The sequence below is a fragment of the Peromyscus maniculatus genome, chromosome 1 (genome assembly GCF_049852395.1).
Source record: "Peromyscus maniculatus bairdii isolate BWxNUB_F1_BW_parent chromosome 1, HU_Pman_BW_mat_3.1, whole genome shotgun sequence".
Taxonomy (NCBI): Eukaryota; Metazoa; Chordata; class Mammalia; order Rodentia; family Cricetidae; genus Peromyscus; species Peromyscus maniculatus.
Genome location: NC_134852.1, coordinates 152,399,347 through 152,419,012, shown reverse-complemented (window position 1 = coordinate 152,419,012; position 19,666 = coordinate 152,399,347). Strand labels below are relative to the sequence as shown.

At 48.4% G+C, this 19,666-nt stretch overlaps 1 protein-coding gene across 3 annotated transcripts in view; it reads left to right on the top strand.

The window, feature by feature from the left end:
• The first annotated feature begins 391 nt into the window (after positions 1-391).
• Mob2 (MOB kinase activator 2) overlaps positions 392-19,666 on the top strand; it is a 61,515-nt gene continuing 42,240 nt past the window's right edge. Inside the window, exons 1-2 of one of the 3 annotated variants that reach the window (XM_042257656.2) lie at positions 1,078-1,478; positions 1,663-3,074. In XM_042257656.2, the coding sequence (XP_042113590.1) occupies positions 2,905-3,074 (170 nt within the window). In that variant the 5' untranslated portion in view covers positions 1,078-1,478; positions 1,663-2,904. Of the gene's footprint in view, positions 522-1,077; positions 1,479-1,662; positions 3,075-19,666 lie in introns of those variants that run through there. The other 2 variants (XM_015996101.3, XM_006977243.4) reach the window with 2 other exon arrangements.

Below are 19,666 nucleotides of genomic sequence, written 5' to 3'. Positions count from 1 at the left end.
CAGGTCTGGGATACTGGAGCAGGGATACTTAGGTTCCAGGAATTTCAGATTCCCGGGGTCTGTGCATTCTGCGGATTGGGGCACTATGGGGGTAAGGGTCACTTCTGGGGTCCGGGCACTCCAGAGTATGCAACACCGGGGTCGGGTGTGCTCCAGGGTCCAGTGCACTGTGATGTTACAGGCACTTCGTCTGGGGCACTCCGGAGTTCAGGGCAGTCTGGGTTTCCGGAGAGCTCTGAAGTTAAACGCACTGGGAATCCGGAAGCTCCGGAGTTTCTGGCAGTCTTCGAGTCTTGGGTGCTTCGGGGTCCTGAGTTTCACAGTTCTGCAGGGTCCTGGCGTTCCAGAACAGGTACTCCGGGGCGGGGCCGCAGGGGCCGCTGGGACTACGCGTCCCAGCAAGCCGTGCGCGCGTCACTTCCGGCAGCGGGCGGGAGCCATCGAGTGTTTACTTCCGGCCGCCGGCGGGGCTGAGGCCGAGCGAGGCGCGGGCCCCGCGCAGCCATGGACTGGCTCATGGGGTGAGTAGCAACTGCCGGCACAGCGCGGCGCTGTGCGGGGCGGCGGCGAACGTAGCGAACGCCGGGCGGCGGGCGGCTGGCTCCAGGAGGGGCGGGGGCTCGAGAGGACGGCCAGCTGCTGCGGGGCGCCGGGAGGCCGGGCGGGCGGGCGGGCGGGCGGGAGGGCGGCCGGCAGGAGCGAGGCCCGGTCCCCAAGGCGCTGTCCCGAGAGGCCGCGGCCCCTCGCCGCGGGGTGACGGGCTGCGTGTGCGGGCGCTGGGCACCGTCAGCCGTCAGTCTTCGCTGGGCCTGCGAAAGTTCTTCCGCCCAAATGACTTTCTTCCAAATTACTTTTGAGGAGAGTGAGAGGCGGGCGCTCCTGGCCGCGCGCGCTCTCCCAGCTTCTCAGTCCCCGATCCCGTCTGTGGTGGTGCCTGCGGCCCTGCTGCGGGGTTCAACGTAACCATGCTGGGGCACTGAGATGCCGCCTTTGGTTTCGGCAGTGCGGGAGGGCTGCGCGGGACCCTGGAGTTAGAAACTGGGGAAAGGCGGAGGGCAGCGTGAGTAGTGGTACTTTCAGGATGACTGAGGCGGTGGAGACGGGCTCTGACCTCCCAGTGCGTGCAACCTGAGAGGGCGGACCAAGAGGACAGGCAGCCCCAGGGGTAATCAGAAGGCCAAGAGAGGCTGCGAGCCACATTGTGCCACTTAGGGTAATAGTGTGGGTGACACAGGGGACCAGGCGTAGGCCCATCTGGTTTGTCCAAGAGGCAGCGCTGTCACTGGCTCTCCTCAACTTACTAGCTGTGTGCTCCTCTCTAGGCTTGCTTTAAAGCATTATCTGTTAGACGGACGCTGTGGGATGTGCAGTACAGGTATATGGAAGGGTGAATTGAGTCAAGGGCCAGCACATGTTTGGCATGCAGTAAGCATGGTAGGGGATATGTCCTGGTCATTTTCAGGGTCTTTGAAGCCCAGGCAGGGTTTTTTTTTTTTTTTTTTTTTTGGATTTTCCGAGACAGGGTTTCTCTGTGTAGCTTTGCGCCTTTCCTGGAACTCACTTGGTAGACCAGGCTGGCCTCGAACTCACAGAGATCCGCCTGGCTCTGCCTCCCGAGTGCTGGGATTAAAGGCGTGCGCCACCAACGCCCGGCCCAGGCAGGGGTTTTAAATGCAGGACACACAGCTGTGTCCGATCTATTCCCAATCACTCTCCCTTTGTGTATTTGTGGAGAGGGCCAGCATTGGAGGTAACTTGGCCTATCTGCAAATATGGTTTCACTGCAAGAAAACTGGATCTGTCCGCTGGGTCACTGAGGAGGCTGCCCACTGTTGTATGTGTTATTTTTACAGGCCCGTGCCCATGAGTAGCAGGTACTTTGTGCCTGCAGACTGACCAGAAGCCAGTCTTTAAACTGACAGAGGACTGTGTTTTGTGGACTGAATCATCGTTGCACATATGCAGACATTAACTCATCAGCCTTTGGAGTCACTGGGTCTTGGGACTCCTTGGTGACAAGGAGCTCTGTGGAAAAGGACAGCTGAACCCTCATCTGTTACCCTAGGATGGGGTCAGTCCAGGCTCTAGAATATAGCTGGGAGCTGCTTCTCCTTTTGGGGCCTTTAGGAAAGGAAGGAATCTCAGCCTCACTGTAAAAATAGAGTTGTGGTTGCAAAGGGCAGTGGAGATTTTTTTAAAGAGGGATCTGGCTGCAGGGTAATTATCTTTGTGTCCGTGTTCTTAAGTGTCACAGATTGCATACTATATTGGCAGTCGCAAGTTTTATATAATTCCTGTCTATCCCCCACCCCCACCAACACCGCCCTGGTCAGTTCCTCCTTGGTGTCTTTGGAAGATAAAGGCACAGTGCCCTAGTATTCATTCCTCATCCCTCTTTCATAGTATTGCTATAAAAGTAGGAAGACATGAAAGTTTCAGAGTGAGCCTCAGAGATCCCCCACCTCTCCACACACATGCAGATCTCATCCACTTTGTCTTCTGATCCCTGGGTGGCAAGGTGGTCACTAGAGAGTGAAGCCATTTTTTTCCTTTCCAATGCCCATTGTTTGCTCAGGGATGGAGCTTTATCTGCAGTTAACCCTTGAACTAGTTTGAACTAGTTTTTTGTTTGGAAGAATTGGAGAAACGTATCATTTTTTACTGTGTCTTGGTCCTTTTCTTAATTCAGACCATTGTCAATGAGGAGTTTAGAATACAGTGCTTGTGTTTTGAGAAAGATTGTTTGCTTCCTTGCTTGCTTTAAAGTCAAGGTTTTGTTGAACGGCTTCATGTTGGGTGGACCAAGTATGGGTGTGAGAGTAGTGTTCTTTTCCAGCAATTGTTCGAGCCTGGAGAGTCGTCTACAGAAATGCAAGTGGAAAACCACATCTTCCTCTTAGCTGGATGAAGATCAAACTGGGACTTCGAGCATCTCACAGCCTTATCTTCTGCATTCAGCTGCTCAGGAGGAAGGGAGGCCCTGCAGGGAAACATGCTTGGGATAGCCAGAGCAGAGTTTGGCACGTTGGAACTTGGTGGTGGACCTGCTGGGACTTTTCTGGAGAATGTTGTAGGTGTGGCTCTTACCCGCCTCTTATGCTGTAGGTTTCCTCTGCTTGGAGAAGCTTTGAGCGTCTTAAGTAGTGTATATAGTCAGACTGCCTTCAGTCCTTACTAGAAAGGATTGCAACTTTTGTGTAGTGAATTTTTGTTCTGTTGTGGACAACCAAGAACAGGGTAACACCCAAGGGGAAGCTGCTCAGGATTTGGAGGAGGGAACCTCAACATGCTGTGTGATACTTTAGGAAACTCTTGAGTCTTTCTTGTCAGAGGCAGGCATTTAAGCAGAAGGTCTGAGTGCAGTTTGGATTTTATCTAGCAGAAAGCAGTCCAGAAGCTCCTGAGCTCTAGGGAGTCAGAACACACTTTCTCCTCTTCCCACTGATGATAGTGAATTGGCCCTCCTGCCTAGCAACCCTTACTGAACCTCTACACTCTCCAGTAGTCCCTCTCCAGCCCTCCACTGTGGCTCCCTTTCTGGTTGTTCCTGACTCAGAGTTACAGGTGCCTTCCCAGCCATGCTCTCCTGTTATTGTTCAGGCCTTGGGGCCCTTAGATCTCTCTGATGCAGGCAGAAGGAGATGAAACCTGATGTTGGCCATTCATACAGTGTACATTGGAAGGTCTATTCTTGCTCAGCTAACAGGTAAAAACTAAATGGCCTCAGGGCTTTCCAGCCTCTCTGGAACAGTCTTCAGCAGACTTGTACTCTGAGCCATTGTGTGTAGGTGTCTACAAGGTTGGCATGGGGGCAAAAGGCTTTATCTCCTGGGAGAGTGTTTCTGGTGACTGACATCTGACTGGGCTTGCCAGAGTTTGGTTTTGTTTGAATGGCCTCATGTGGTATGGTTTACATACTACCAAGTTTGCTTGTTTTAAGTATATGATTAGGTAATTTTTTAGTAAAATTATAGACTTCTGTTACTAAGACCATGATTTAATTTAAAGTGTGTGTGTGTGTGTGTGTGTGTGTGTGTGTGTGTGTGTGTGTGTGTGTGTGTTGCTAGGGGTGGAACCCACAGCTTTCAGCATCTTGGGCAAACCCCCTGCCATGCCACCCTCAGCCCAATATCATTACCATTATTCTTTGAATAGCCTTCTAGTTGATGCAGGTCTCCACCCCTACAAGAGGCAGCATCAATTCACTCTATCCAGTGTAATGTGTAAATGGAGTCATGAGATCTGTTCTGTGATGGGTTCAGTGATGGGTGTCAGCAGTTTCGTCCATTTGTTGCTCCACCAGGCATTGTGAGGAAACTTGAATGTTCTGTTTCTCCCTTTACCTGTGGGTAGAGGTGGTTGTGGAAAGTTTGCAGTCATAACTGATGATGCTGAAACCCAGTCTTTTAGGACAGTGAATTGTACTCTTTCCCCAGCCAAGGATTCTGAGCCCACTTGTGCTGAGAGTAAGGCTTCCAGTGTCTCCAAGGTCAGTGTTTTGAACGCTAAGGCTGCCAGAGGACAGGACAAGCACAGTGGAAGTATCAAGGATCTGAGTGAGTGAGCGAGCATGGGATGTGAAGTAGAGTATAGGGATCTTCCTGAAGGATTTTGGCACAGTAAGTGGAGAGGGTACCTGCAAGAAGCCTAGAGGCATAATGGAGATGCCATCTCTAATAGCCAGGCTCTCCAGTGGATGGCTCCACTGAAAGATGTGATTCTAGGAACACCCTCAGGAATAGCCTCTTTCCATGAGTGGCTGCCCAGGTAGTCATCTGGGTTGGGTTTACAAAGGTGTCTGCTTGGGTCTCTTGTGTCCCCATTCTTTAAAAAAAAAAAGCAGTGATCATAAGTGCTGTGTACTTCAGGACACTGTGAACACTTCATTTCTCTCGTTTGCTTAGAGTGTCCCCTAGAAGCTCATGCATAAGTATCCTAAAGCTGGCCAGCAGTGAGCAGGATGAGGCCAGTGTTGTGTTAAAGAAGAGCTCTCTGTTGACTGGGGACAGTTGGATGGCTTGGCTGTGATTCCCTATAAAGGTGTGTCTGAGACCAGTGCTTACTCTCCTTAGTGGGTCCTCAATCCAGCTGTTGTTTGGTGCTGCCATACTCTGTACTTGCCCAGCAAAGCATCTTCTCAGGCTACCTCCAGACCTTGCTATCATTGTTGCCTGTGGGATTACAGTTGAGAGTGTACTTACTTGCAAGACTTCCTCTCAGGAGGAGCTGTGGTCTGCCATGGTCATCTGGTATAGCATGTATTTGAAGGCCAACTCAGTGGGGAACACCCATATCAGTGGTCCTGGTAGCCCAGCATTTCCTGTATCTTTCTTGCAGTGGCCATGGAAACAGAAACACGCAAACCCCACTTCCTGTGTTTGTGTAGACATGCTGTACAGCCCTGAGGGAAGCTTAGCCTGTTGGCAGGGTGGGCAAACTCAGATCCTAGTGGCTACCATTTGCCTTCCAATGCTCTACTGGGTAACTGAAAGTGCTGGGTGAGGTCGTTGGTCATTTCCTGCTAGGGATTTCTGTGCACCCTGTCTATTATGGGCTAGTCTGGCAGAAGAAGGTGCGAGCTGCTTCTCCGTGCCTTGCCAGAAGTTCCTCCCATTCTGTGCCTACCTCCTGTTTGTTTTTCTTTCTGCACAGGATTTCTCAGCTGGGACACACCCGCTGGTATTCACTGCAGCTTCATGGGATGGTGCCTGGGAACACGGAAGTAGAAACAATTGAAATAAAAACAAAAGGTTAAAGAGAGGAGGAAGGGCAATTCAGGCCACATGTGGCCCCTGACCCCTCTACTTGGCATTGTCAGTGTCAGTGTCAGTGCCGTGCGTGGACCATGACCACACCTACTGGTTTTCTTCTCTTTGAAGGTTCCTTTTGCCAGCGCTGGTACATGATCATCTGGGCTGCAGTTTTCATCCAGTTACTCCCACAATCCTTAGTGGGCACATCCCTGGCAGGGTCATGGGGCTATGTATAGCTAAGTTCATGTGGTTATGTGGTGGTGTTCTACCTTGGGCCCTTGATTTTGGTTGAAGTATTTCATTGTTTTGGTCTGTCAGGAAGGCATGAATACTCACTTCTGTGTATGAGGTTGTACCCCATAGGTCATGGATGGTGGGCAGGTAGAAACAGCAGGGAAGGGTCTGGTCTTCTCAGGGTCAGGCACTTTTCAGTGCCTTTTCAGTGGCACCCCTTTTCTTCCCTCCTTGAGCTAGCAGAAGGGACATAGTCTCAGCAGCCCTCGACAGGTTTGGACTGAAGTGTCCCTCCTGAAGGTTCCAGCCTTCACCTTATGGGGCTGTGTCCCCAGTCTTTGAAAAGGACTGACAGTGCCAAGTGGACCCAAGGAAGTGATGTCTGAGCCTGAGGCTGGCCTTGGGAGCAAGCCCAGGAATGTAAAATTAGTCTAGGCATTGTGTGACATACTGCTTGGCTTGTCTGCATGGGACCTTGTTGTGTAAAGTCCTGGCTGTGTCCCCAGGCCTGTCTCAGGGTTCTCTGCAGAGCTTCTGTAGGCCAGTGGGAGCTGCTGTGCCACCCAGCATATTTGCCTTTCTGCTCTTTAGCCATTTCTTTTGGTGCCATATGTGACAAGGCAGTTTGTGTGAGCTCTGGTGTTGTGAGAGTATGAGCCAGAGATTATAGTGGAATCAAGGAGCTGCCAAAGGTGAGTGCTGTATGACTAGAGACAAGTGGCCTGATACTTAAGGGGGGTAATAAGGAAACTAGGATGTGGTGGATGTAGGGCAGAAGAGTAATTTTAGTAGAGATCCTGGGGTTTGAGAAGGTGTCATGAAGGTGACTGGACTCAAGGAGGGCTGACAAGATGGACATCTGCACAAAAGGGCTTCCTGTGCTGTTCTTCTAGGTCACCGTAGACTTGTTCAGTTTTCTACAGTCAAACACAGTCTTTATCATTTATCTAGCGAGAGTACTTTTTTGTTGTTGTTGTTTTTTTTGTTTTTTTTTTTTGTTTTTTCGAGACAGGGTTTCTCTGTGCAGTTTTGCGCCTTCCTGGAGCTCACTTGGTAGCCCAGGCTGGCCTCGAACTCACAGAGATCCGCCTGGCTCTGCCTCCAGAGTGCTGGGATTAAAGGCGTGTGCCACCACCGCCCGGTGCAAGAGTACTTTTGAATTAGCTCTTTTATCCCTTCAGTAGGAAAAGGGATGAGAAGTGGCTGGAGGGTGAGGGCTCTGAACGAAACTCTAGGGCAGCAGTTCTCAACTTGTGGGGCACGACCCCTTTGGAGGTAGAACAACCCTTCCACAGGGATCGAATATCAGATATCCTGCATATCAGATATCTACATTACAATTTATAACAGTAGCAAAATTACAGTTATGAAGTAGCAATGAAAATAATTTTATGGTTGGGGGTCACCACAACATTAGAGGAACTGTATTAAAGGATCACAGCATTAGGAAGGTTGAGACCCATGCTGTAGGGGATAATGGCAAAGCTATTTTGTCTTATGATTTGGCAACTGTCTTTTTAGATTGTGGGTTGAAACAAGTACATACATCAGTGCCACAGGAAACAAGTTAACTTTTCCTTCCACCTCTCCTTTTAGTTTTTAGAGTCAAGGTCTTGCTTCAGCCAGCCTCAGCATGTGAGTAGTGGAGTTGTAAGTGTCTGAGAGCATGCCTGGCTTTTGATGAGAAAAAAAGCTAGTATGAAATATAATAAATAACAAAAAACCCAAAATGTTTCATCAGAGACACTAGGAACTTACAGTTCTGTACAGGTAATATCCTGAGGGTAGTGGTCCCGGGGCTACCTCAAGTACCAATCTGCTCAAATGCTCAAGTCTCTTATGTTAGTAATATATTTATATGGAACATGGCCACCCTCCTGAGTACTGCAGATCATCTCTATATTTTCTTCTAACACATGACAGGTCCAACTGCTGTGTAAATAGTTGCAAGTTTGTATTATTTAGGAAATAATGACAGTCTGTCACCTGCTCAGTGCAGACACTATCTTTTGTTGGTTGGTTGGTTGGTTGGTTGGTTGGTTGGTTGGTTGGTTGATTTGAAACAGGGTCTTATGTAGCCTGGGCTGGTCTATAGTGTGCTACCACCTCCTGAGTGCTAAGATTATAGGTATGTATCACCACACATGGTTTATGCCCTGTGGGGGATGAACCCAGAGCTTCATGCGGTTAGATAAGTGCTGTACCAAACCAAGTCACATCCCCAATACCATATACTTTATTTTAAAAGATTTATTTTTATTATTCCTTCCCCCCCCCCTCCAGAGTTTCTCTGTATAGTTTTGGTGCCTGTCCTGGATCTCACTGTAGACCAGGCTGGCCTCAAACTCACAGAGATCCACCTGGCTCTGCCTCCTGAGTGCTGGGATTAAAGGTGCATACCATTACTGCCCGGCTATTTTTATTGTTCTTAACGGTGTGTGTGTGTGTGTAGCTATGTGTACATGAGTGCAGGTGCCCAAAGAGGCTAGAGGAATTAAATCTCCCCAAATCTAGAGTTATAGGAGGTTGTGAGGTATTTGTTGTGGATGCTGGGAATTAAACTCAGGTCCTCTGCAAGAGCAGTATGTGTTCTTGACTGCTGAGCTATCTTTCCAGTCCCTTCCAGATAGAAATTTTAAAAAAATTGGTTTTTTTCCCTTGTTTGGGTGACTCATGGATCCTTCAGATCACTGTATTGTTTCATGGTTATGATTTATACTTTGCTTGTACATGAGGAGCATTATGGGTTGGCCTTGGCTTTCCTTGTGCTCCACCAGAACCATCAGCAAAGAAAGTCCTCTCTAGAACCCTCCTGTCTTCTTTCCATGACGCTCTGGCCACATCTCTTTGAAGCAGTGTCTGTTCTTAGCAGAGACCCCAGCTGTACTTATTGTACTCACTGTTTCTGCTGTGACAGGGACACTCACTGAGGCTAAGTGTATGTCTTATGGCAGCTCCTGGGACAGGTGCCTGCCTGACTCTGCATCTCTGACTGTGATTATGGCTCAGCAGCTTCAGATGCTGCTTGTTGGTCCTGAACCTTGTACCAGACAAGGTGTTTTCACCTCAGCTGCCCTAGTGCTTCCAGGTCACCTGTGCTGCCTCCATCAGTGGCTAGTCTGCGAGTCCCGAGAGGGCCTTGCTTTCTTGAGTGTCTTGGTCCTGGCTGTCTACCAGAGCATGTTTCCCCAATGTAGCCTTTCTTACATGAGGTTTCCTCCTGGGCCTAGAGCAGCATTCTCAAACTCTTTGCTCCTAGGACCCCTTTAGACTCTAAGTCTTAATCACGTTTGTGTTAGTTGTAGCTGTCAGTATTTGCCATTTTAGACATTAAACAGAAATATCTCTAACCATTTAAAAAGGATAAAGACTAAACATAATTTAACATAAATAACATTTTTAAATTGAAAAAGAGCTGTTTTCTAAAGTGGAAAAGCTGGCAAGAACAGCCTTGCTTTTTTCCACCCCTGGAGCTGGGTCCCAGGGTGACTTTGTGTTGGTTCTGCTTGGATTTGGTCTTTACCAAGCTTATGCAGGCAGAGCTGTATTGAACACTAATGGGATGAGGTGTGAGAGGCAAGTCATATTCATGGGACAGAGAGGGATTTTTGGTTAACTTCTGAGCCTGGATGCTACTCCGGGCTCTGTAGCTCTGGGGCTCGCCTGCCCAGGGGAGCTTCTCAACACAAGGACCTGGCTGGAAGGGGAGAACAGTGTTCTTGTCAGCTTCTGTTGATCAGAATTACAGCTGCCGGGATAAGGGAGGTGGACTGGGAGGAGAAGCTGGTCTTTGGGTGAAGTGAGATTATTGTTGGTCATGTTAGGCCTTGGTTCTTATCCCTAACAGGAGATTCAAAAGGCACTAAGGATCACCAAGGTGCCACCTCTTTCTTTGGCAGGTGGGTGGAGTTTTGTGGCAGGGTAGCTTCAAGTTGACTTCCAGGCAGGATGAGATAGACTTCCTAGATTTCCTGATACCTAATCCCATCACTAAGTGACTAGTACCTTCTGGTCTGTGCCTGCAGTTGTAGTCCATAGGGTTATTTCTGCTGTAAACAATGGAGAGCCTCTGAGGCCTGACACCTAAGCTCCAGCTCTTACTGCTGGAGATAAAAGCGACAAACTCTCATACTTCTTAGCAGTGTGGCTGGGCTCTTTCATTGGCCCACTCTCCCTTCTGTATCTTTTTGCTGTAACCTTGTGAACTGTCCTTTTATGCTATCATAGGATGTGATGGACCCTAGTATTCAAGGCCCAGTGTTCTTGGTAGCTTAGCAAGGGGAATCATAGAAGAGTCGTGTTGACCAGAGAATAGGAATCTGCTCTGTCTCTAGCCTGCCTGTCCCTGGGCTTTGCTTTTTATCAAAATAATTGTTTCTTAGTGGAAGGTTTAACAATTTTTAAATTATTATGTCTTCATTTATGTATGTGGGCATTTTCCCTGGTTGTATGTGTACTACATGCATACCTGGTGATGTGGAGGCCAGAAGAGGGAATCAAATCCCCTGGAACTGGAGTTACATAGACAGTTGTGAGCCACCAGGGGGCTGGGAATCAAGCCTGGGTCCTCTGGGAAAGTAGCCAGCACTCTTAGTCACTGAGCCATCTCTCCAGTCTCTTTAAAAAGATCATCCTGTATGTGTGGAGCAGTCTCCTGCCAATGCCCCTCTGCCTTTGGGACTTGGCAGCCTTAACATGCTGACCTGCTCTGGTCTTTTGGTGGGAAGACATCCTATATGGAATCTACCCTTCATTCTGTTCTCCTGCTGGGGTCATTGCTTCCAGGTGTCTTCTTTTGGGATCTTGCTGCTTCCCTCAACTTGGCCACTCAGCCCAATGCAGATAGATTCCTTTTCTTCGGCTTGCTTGGTCCACTCAGGATGGCTTCCTCCAGGTACCTGGCTGGGCTCTCTAAGGCCCCAGCCCCCTTTCTTGTCCCTGTTTGGGCAGGGTGTGGCTACTTGCCTTTCCTGCCCCTTATTTCCTCCCTCTTTTCTTCCTCTCTGCTTTTCCTCAAGGTTCCTGTGTTTGCAGTAGCAGCGCAAGGCAGTGAGGCCATGAGTAGCTGCTGTGCCCATTGCTCTCCTGTTCACACTCTTCTAAAAGGAGATACCTCATATTATGATGGGATCACATGCCAGATGGAGGTGCCACTGGAACCACGGAGACCTGCTCAGGATTGGGCCCACGTTGGGGACTCCTTCCCTTATGCATTTTTCATGAGCCTGCCTTCAGGAAATAGTTGCCTTTCATTGTGAGGTTGTTTCTCAGTATCTATCTGGAGGTAGTGAAGAGAGATAGTTACTACCTTCTTTCTTTATACCTGTCTTTATACCTGGACCTCTGTCTTCCTAACCACTGTTGTGAGGGCAATGAACTGATAAGCCTGACTGAAGCGCTACATCTTGCTCCTTGTTCTTATTCTAGAACAGTGGTTCTCACAGGGGTCACCTAAGACCACCAGAAAACACAGATATTTACATTATGATTCATAACAGCACAATTACATCTATGAAGCACAACAAAAATAATTTTGTGATATGGGGTCACCACAGCATGATGAACTGTATTAATGGATTGCAGCATTAGGAAGATTGAGAACCACTGCTCTAGAATGAGAAGTGAGCACAGCCCTACTGCTGTAGAAGGCAATAACATGTTGTATGCATCATGAAGCAGCAGCCAGACCCTCTGTGTCTGCAGAAAGAGTAGAGGCTGGACAGACACTGTATTAGACTTGATGGGTGGGGCCATTACCTTCACCTGGTGCTTTGACTGTCAAGCAGGTGTTTGGTAGGAACCAGGTATCTGAGGAAGGCTTAGTGGATGGAGGCTTTGCGTTAGCCTGTGTAGCTTGAGGGCTTTCTGCATTGAGTAGCCCCTGTCCCAAATGGAGTACTGAAGCACCTATTAGAACCACTTATAGCATCAGTTGAGTTTTGGCTTCTGAACTTGACTGTCTCTCTAAGTGCCCTTAGGTTCTTCTTCAGATACCTCAGAAGCTGGGAGTCAAGGAGAGTCAGCAGAGAATGACCCATCCAGGAGGTAGGAGGAACCTGTGATTACCATACAGTCCCAGATAGTCAAGAATCAGAAGCTTCTAAAGCAAGTAGACTGTTCTTCACAGAGGGCTGTCTTCCCTCTTTGTGAGTCAGGTGAGAGAGCATTCCCATTTGTAGGGCTAGTGCCTCAAGAGTATGCAAGGCTCACTCATATTAGCAAGGGTACTGCCAGCCAGTGCCTGTCAGTGGGTGAGATGGGCATGTAGTCTGAAGCCACCATCCAGCCTGAGTGCTATACAGGTATATGGGGTCTATTTCTGGTCTGATTTAATACCTACTCTGCGTGGGGCCTGGCATGGCAGATTTGTAACTTGAAGTAGAGTTCATCTGACTTCCATATGGCTCCACTCAAGTGTCATCTCCCTGGGACTTTAACAAGGTCAGGAATACCCCTAGAGATAGGTGCAGGGATTGCCCATTTAACAAGAGTTCCTGAGCCTCCATCCTTGGTCTGGATACTTAGCACCTCCTCTGGGTCCACCTGCTGACTGTGCTGCCTGGCACCTAGTAATTGGCAGAGTGGTGCTGCTGAAGGAGGGAAGAACCTGTGACAGCCAAGGCAGGCAATTGGCTCCTGTGGGACAGTATGCCTCCACTTAGTGACTGTATCTAGCCAAGTTTCTTTGGGAGTTGCTCACCCTGGCTATGGGCCTGTACACGATAGGCTTTGCTGTCTTACTGTGTTCTCTGCAACGGCAGAGCCCACAGGAGCTTACCAATGAGTAGGATCTGTATGAGGGTTCAGTGGCCTCACAGGGAGGGGAGGGTGGGGTGCATAAGAGACTGTATCATTGAGCTGGACCTGTTATAGCAGGGTAGAGGACACCACAGATGGCAGGCAGCCAGACACTCCCTGTGCTCTGGTGTCACCTGAGTGGGTGGGCTGAGATGGGAGGGGTCATACTATAATCTAGCATGTGGTCTCTCTTCAACCTGCATTTCTTCTGTAAAATGAGAGTGAATCATTTTTGCCTTATTCAGGGTAGAAAGAAGTCAGTCCTTGCAGTGGCACCCCACACAGTGTCTAGCACCTGGAAAGCCAGCAGGGGAAGTTAGGTTGCCATTTTGCCACGTTGCATTGTTGCTGTTTAAGACAAAGAACAAAGGGTACAGGAAGGGCACTGGGTCCTGCTTATGTGTTGACACAGAGGGAGAAGAATCTGAGCCAGGAATCTGGAGGGCACTGCCAGTCCTGGGTGGAAATGGGGTCAGGTCTGGCCATTTGAAATGTGGGATTGAGGCACATGTGTCCTTGGAATTTGAGTTTCTCTGTCCTGATGAGCTGTTCTCTAGTGGTCCATGGTGCTGCCATGGGGTTTTGGTGGGGCTGGACCTGGTGGGTGTTCACAATGGGGGCAGTATTGATTTCTCTGCCTACCTCTGAAGAGTAGAGACTTGCTGGTGGTCGTGGGAACTGGGTACATAGGCATGTTTAGAGCCCTCAGTTGGATTCACAGTCCTGTCTCCCCAGAGCTTGTGGAATTCTGGTGAGTGTGCTTTGAAACCTTATATAGGTGTCATGGGAGAGGGAGCAGGATCTTTGCTCTTGTGAAAATTGGTATTATGTGTCTATTGTAGAAAGATGAAGCAGAGCAAAAAAACCAGAAACCAAAAGCTAATGATCCCACCACTTAGGTGGTTCAAGCTGCCACACTCTGTCCTGTTTCCTGTGCTGGGTATTTAGGATGTTTCCAGACCAGGTGGTGCCACACTGCTGTACCTGATGCTTCCATGGGTTCTTGAGTGGCTGCTGCCATATTCCACAGCAATTTTCCCATGCTTCTCCCATCTTTCGTGCTAGCAATAAGCAAAACAGTGTCATTCCATAGCATTGGGACCATGTGGTTTTCTTTTTGTGATCATCTGCTTTGCCTTTGCCTACTTTACCTTCATTGGTTCTGTCTTCATTTGATGGGCATTGAGTTCTCTGTATGGACAAGGTCCTGAATATTAGGAGTTATCCATGAGTAGGTTCCTAGAGACAAGTGAAAGTCAAGGCAGGAACCATGGGGTGGAATAGGGCCAAAGAATCCCTGCCACTCAGAGCTGCCATGAAACAGAGGATCTATACCAGAGGCAGAGATGCCTGGGGCCAGGCAGTGGTGGCTGGAGGGATTAAGGATAGCAGGGATAGGTCATGACACACCTGGCGTCTGCTGGGCCCTGTGTCTGCCTTTTCCTTCATTGACCCTTGAGGGGTGCTCTTGCTTTTGTTGTACCTTACCTTCTTTACAGCCTGCTCCCCTCCCCCTAGTTGTTGAAAGTGTGTACTGTTTAGTTCCTCAGTCAGGAATTCAAGGCCTATTTGCTCTTAACACGATACTGCCCTTATGTGTTCAGTGCTGAGGCTGCAGAGAGTTTTGAGAAAGTGCTGGCTGGGTACGGGATATTATGGAAGGCCTACAACAATTTCTCATTGTCTTTCAAGAGAACACTTCCCAACTGATATGATCAGGTGAGTGTAGTGGGCCCTGGATACATCTAGGAAGCTCAGTGGACTGTGGTAGTAGGGCTCTGAGCCATTCTTAATGACAACCAAGGTTGATTCTAACCAATGGCTCCATTGACTTCTGTCTTCTGTTTTGGCCACTGACATTTACTCCCATCCCAGGGGCAGGATTTTCTCTTTCCAGTCCTTTGTCCCTGTCCTCTTCTTAGCTGTTGGAGGTGATACTGGAATGGTAGAAGGGACAAGAGACCTTCAGGGCCTTGGATGGCACACAAACACCCTCCCATTTGTCTGTGCTTATGGGGTACAGATGAGTATACAGCCTGGGTATTCCCTCGGTGGTCAGAGGTATTTACTTCTTGCCATAGATTGTTAGGCATTTATCACCCAGTGATTTTCCTTCTATCCCTGGGTAAACAGCGTGGTGGCCAGTGTCACAGGGCCTTCTTCTGATCTGAGGCTGCTTTCTGGCTGCCTCTCTGTACCTGACTGAGGACTCATACCAGCAGTGGCTCTGTCTCCTAAAGGTAGCATCTCTCCCTCTGTGACAGCAGTACTGGTTGTGATCCCCTTTTCTATGCCATCCTTGTCTTGATAAAATGTCTTCTGCATGCTTGTTTTGTCTTTTCTCTGGACTCACTTCCTTTTATCTTTTCCACACTCAGGCAGACCCTGTGCTGTTGCTGCTATGCAGGGAGTGGTGTTGGTTGAGTCCTTTTGTCTGCCTGCCTGCCCCCCCCCCCCATGGTAGGCATCAGGGCTGCAATGAGTTATAGGCAGGAGACTTGTCTCCTTTTATGCCTTAGAAATGCAGGAACATTTATTGCAACATCTTCTTATCCAAAATGGGAGGCCAGGGCCCTCTCCGGAAGTGACACTGTCAGCAGGAGGGTCACAAAATCTTTTTTTCCAGTACATTCTGCTGTGTCTGTGAAAATGTCTTCTGTCTTGGTTGAAGTGGTGCTTGGCACCCTTAGTTCTGCTACAGTTTCAGGCATGGGTTCTCTGTATGGTAGGGTGTTAGTTCTGAATATTAGGATTTAGTCATAAGCTGATTCTTAAGAGACAGATAAATGCCAAGGTAGATACTGTAGGTAGGTTAGGCAGAGAGCATCTGTCTCTACTACTCACAGCAGCAGGGAGAGTCATGGGGAAGTCAGTGAAGTCTGGCTGTGCCATGTGATTGTCATGAACTTCCAGGGCCACCATATTTGATGGTTGACTAAATGCTATGGTCATTGGTCCATGGGTGTTTACACTTGACTTTTTCCCTATGGGATGGTCTGTACATCATAAGGAGTAGGTTTGAGAGCAGTCTGCTTGCTGGATCAGCTTCTGTTTTACTGGACACTCTGGTCTTAAGTACCATTCCTAGGAATGTAGCAGGGCATTGGGTTTCCTAACCAAATGTTCCCTGTCCCTCTAGATGGCTATGTGGGAAACCCCAATGGCACAGGCTCTGCTGCCATCTGGGTGCTCACCAGGAGCCCTTGGAGCTCACATTTCTGCTCATACAGGATTTAGAACGACTGTTCTGGGCCTTGAGCCGCCAGCAGGACTAGGTAGGAAGCCTGTTCTGTCTATGCCCATGATACACAGTACAGTAAAAGTGCAGTCTGGCAATACTAGGTGGGACCTACAGCTGCCTTCTCCCAATAGGCTTCTTCCTGTCCTAGGTGTTCTGTGGGTTGAATGGATCAGCTGTGTGCATTGGTGTTCAGTGTTACAGGCAGACAGTGGTTCAGCTTGGGGCATGTGTTGGAGTGATGCAAAAAGCAGAGCAGTGGCAGAGTAGGGCAGGGCAACTACTGGTGCCTTCCACTTGTGTCTGCCTCTTTTTTTTGTTTGTTTGTTTGTTTTTTTACAAATAGTAATACACTTTGAGGCGGGGCTGGCCAGTCTAGGAATACAGAGGTTCTGCCTTGTCTGTTCCATGGAGAGGCTACAATTGCTTGTCACTCAGGAACTGTGATGTTGGGCTGTTGGGATGGGTCTGGGTCTCTTACCATACCTGCTATATAGGTCCTTAGATGCTAGATGGTGATTGTCTCTGCTCCAGTAGAGGTCCTGGTTGTAGAGGCAGGTGTGATGATGAAGGCCTCAGTAGCTGTTGTTTCCACAATGGCTGGGAAAAGAGGGGCAGTATTGGGGGCTCTTTGTCAGCCCTGGGTGTGATGGTGGAGGTGTTGTGCAGGATGGCTGTGCCCACAGATACAGTGAGGTAGGGTGTTGGATCACTCCAGTGATGCTGTTGCCCTGCTCTGCCTCAGAAAGATGAATGTCTCTTGGACCTCTCTGTATACCTCAGCTTGGTGATTCCTAAGTCAACCTGCCTTGACCACAGACCAACTGCTGCATTTTAGCTAATAGTCCAAAGATGAGATTAGGTGACACCTACAGCTGCCCCAGGTCTCTGTTAATGGTCTCTGCTGTCTCTGTATCATCTAACTCATGGACCAAAAAGGGAAAGGACCAAACCCCTCCTTCCTGCACTTCTGAAGCTACTGTCTCTGCCAGATGTGGCTGACAGGGACATTAATATGAGTATAGTTTTGTCTCAAGTTGTCCTTAAAAATTTTTCTTACTAATGAATTAACTTACTTATGTGTTTGGGTGTGTTACCTGCATATTTGTCTGTGTACTATGTGTATGCCTGGTACCTAGGGAGGTCAGAAGAGGACAACAGATCTTCTGGACGTAGAATAACAGGTGATCATGAGCTGCCATTTAGGCAGTCCTGGGCCAAATCCTTTAAGACTGGGACTCTAGATGTGGGAAGGTCCCTGGGTTGTATAGTGCCCTGTCTGCCCTGGGCTGGGTCCAAGCCACAGACCCAGTCTAGAAACCTATAAGGTCCACTGTTTCCTGGGATGACCCAATCTGTGGCTCCAGGCTATCACAGACACCTGGAGTAGAGAGGACCTATGTCCTGATCTTTGATTCAGGAAGCCACTAGAGGGAACTGAACACACCTCCTTCCTGCTTAAAAGACTTGATAAATACTTTTGCCTCCTTCACCCTCATCTTGTATACCCCAATCACACTACAGCCTGGCTGTCAGGACACCTGGTTTATGCTTATGTGTGTCCTCAGCATTTTGTCTCATGAGTGAAGACCCTGTGTGGACTTTTCTGGCTCCCAGTTGCTTTACCTCTAGTTCTTCTGTTCCAGGAGCCTCAGGACCAACACAAGAGGGGGCACCTGAGTTGAAATTTGGCCCAACTTTGTCCTTCCTCTTTTCTGGGTCCTGCACCTCTCGGAAAGGTGCAGAGTTGCCCTGGTGGTGAACTGCTGAAAGATGTTCGAGAGCTAAGCACTCTATCTGCTCAGTGATGTAAGGGTGGACATCACTGCTGAGGAGGGACCCTGTCTGGCAGCTCAGTTAGATCTTCTTCAAAGTTGGTAATGAATTGACAGCTTGTTGGCCACACTCCTTCATGCACTCAGGAGCATGGACCCAAATGGACCAGATCTCAGCAAGCCTCAATGGCCCGAGATCATGCAGAGTGGGTTCCAACCAAATTATTAACCTAAAACTTGACAGAGGAAATTATTTACATAGGAAACCAAGTGCACTTCCTATAGTGACAAAGGATCTGTGATGGGAAGTAGGAAATGTCTTTAGCCAGAAGATAACATGTACAGTACATGCCCAGACTTGCAGAGTGATTCTCTTACTAAATTACCCTTCTTCTTAGGCCCTGTTACTTTTCAAGTTGTGTACTTCTCTATCTTTTTTTGCGGCCATCTGGCCATGTACCCTGAACCTACAAAAGCCATTTTAGTAAACAGCATGTCTACCTCCCTGTGGCTTCTGGGATAGGAGAGCACACTCAGGCATTATCGTCTCCTGGAAATTGGAATAGACATTTTAAAAACCTGTGGGTGAGTTGGGTGTAGTGGCATACACCTTTGATTCTAGCACTTGGGAGGCAGAGGCAGAGAGATGTTTGTTTGTTTGAGGCCAACCTGGTTTACATAATAAGTCTGAGGACAGCTACATAGAGAGATTCAGATTATATTTAGGGATTTATATGTATATGCATGTAATAATAAAGAAGAAAGAGACCATAACTTGAAAGAGAGTAAGGAGTAGTATATGAGCAGGCTTGGAGGGAGGAAGGTAGAGGGAAAAGGATTTAATTATATTATAATCTCAAAAACAAAAGAAAATTATTAACGAATTAACAAAAGTAAAACAACAACCATTGCAGCCCCCAGATGTTAGTGTTGGTTAGTTTCCCTGGCATTTATGCAAATGTCCTAGAATCTCTCTGTTCCTGGACTTTCTGACCAGTCTCTCTACCTTCAGCAGGCCTTCTATGCCTTTCTGATGACACTCTGCTTGTGGGCCTCCCTCAGTCCTACAGTCTTGAAAGCTACAGTCCATGTGTGATGTTCTTTCAGCCTGTTCTAGATGTCACTCTGTGGTCTCCTGGCTTTAGCAGTGATGTTGAGGAGTTAGCTGTCAAGGAAACTGGTGTGTATACATATATACATACACACAGACACACACACACATACACATGTGCACATGTGAACAACCCTTTCTTCCTTAAGCTTGAGAGTGACTTTATTGCCCAACGTGGAATTGAATGTGTTGTTCTGGTATGTAAATGTCTGAGGGCCATGACACTGAAAGACCTAACTAAGGGATCAGACTTTCTTTCCTTGTTCAGTACAACCCCCACTCAGACTAGAATGACTTTGAATTTGATCTGAAGTCACTTTGAAGGCTCACAAAGGAGGGTAGGGTATGGTGTTAGAGTAGGGCAATAGCCTCAGTGTGTCTGTTCTTGTGGTTGAAGAATGACAACGGGGGTGGGGAAGGAGGAAGAGCACTCACGCACAGGGGTCCTTAGGAATGGAAGAAGCCAGAGGGACCTCTGCTCTCAGTCCTACGGGCCGTTGCCGAAGGGCATATCCATTGTAGTGGCTAAGGGCAAAGCTGCTCCCTGAAAACTGCACTAACGTTGAAGTATGTTCACACACTAGTATGTGAGACCTTAGAGGCCAGTCCCTGCTCTGGTGACAGGAAAAGGGAACAGAACAGAAGGGAGAAAAAAGATGGGATGTGCAAGATGCTTGTATAGTAACCCTGGGCCACCTTTGCTGCTCTTGTGAATCATGGCAGTCCTTGCATTGTTGATGGTTAAACCAAGTGTGAG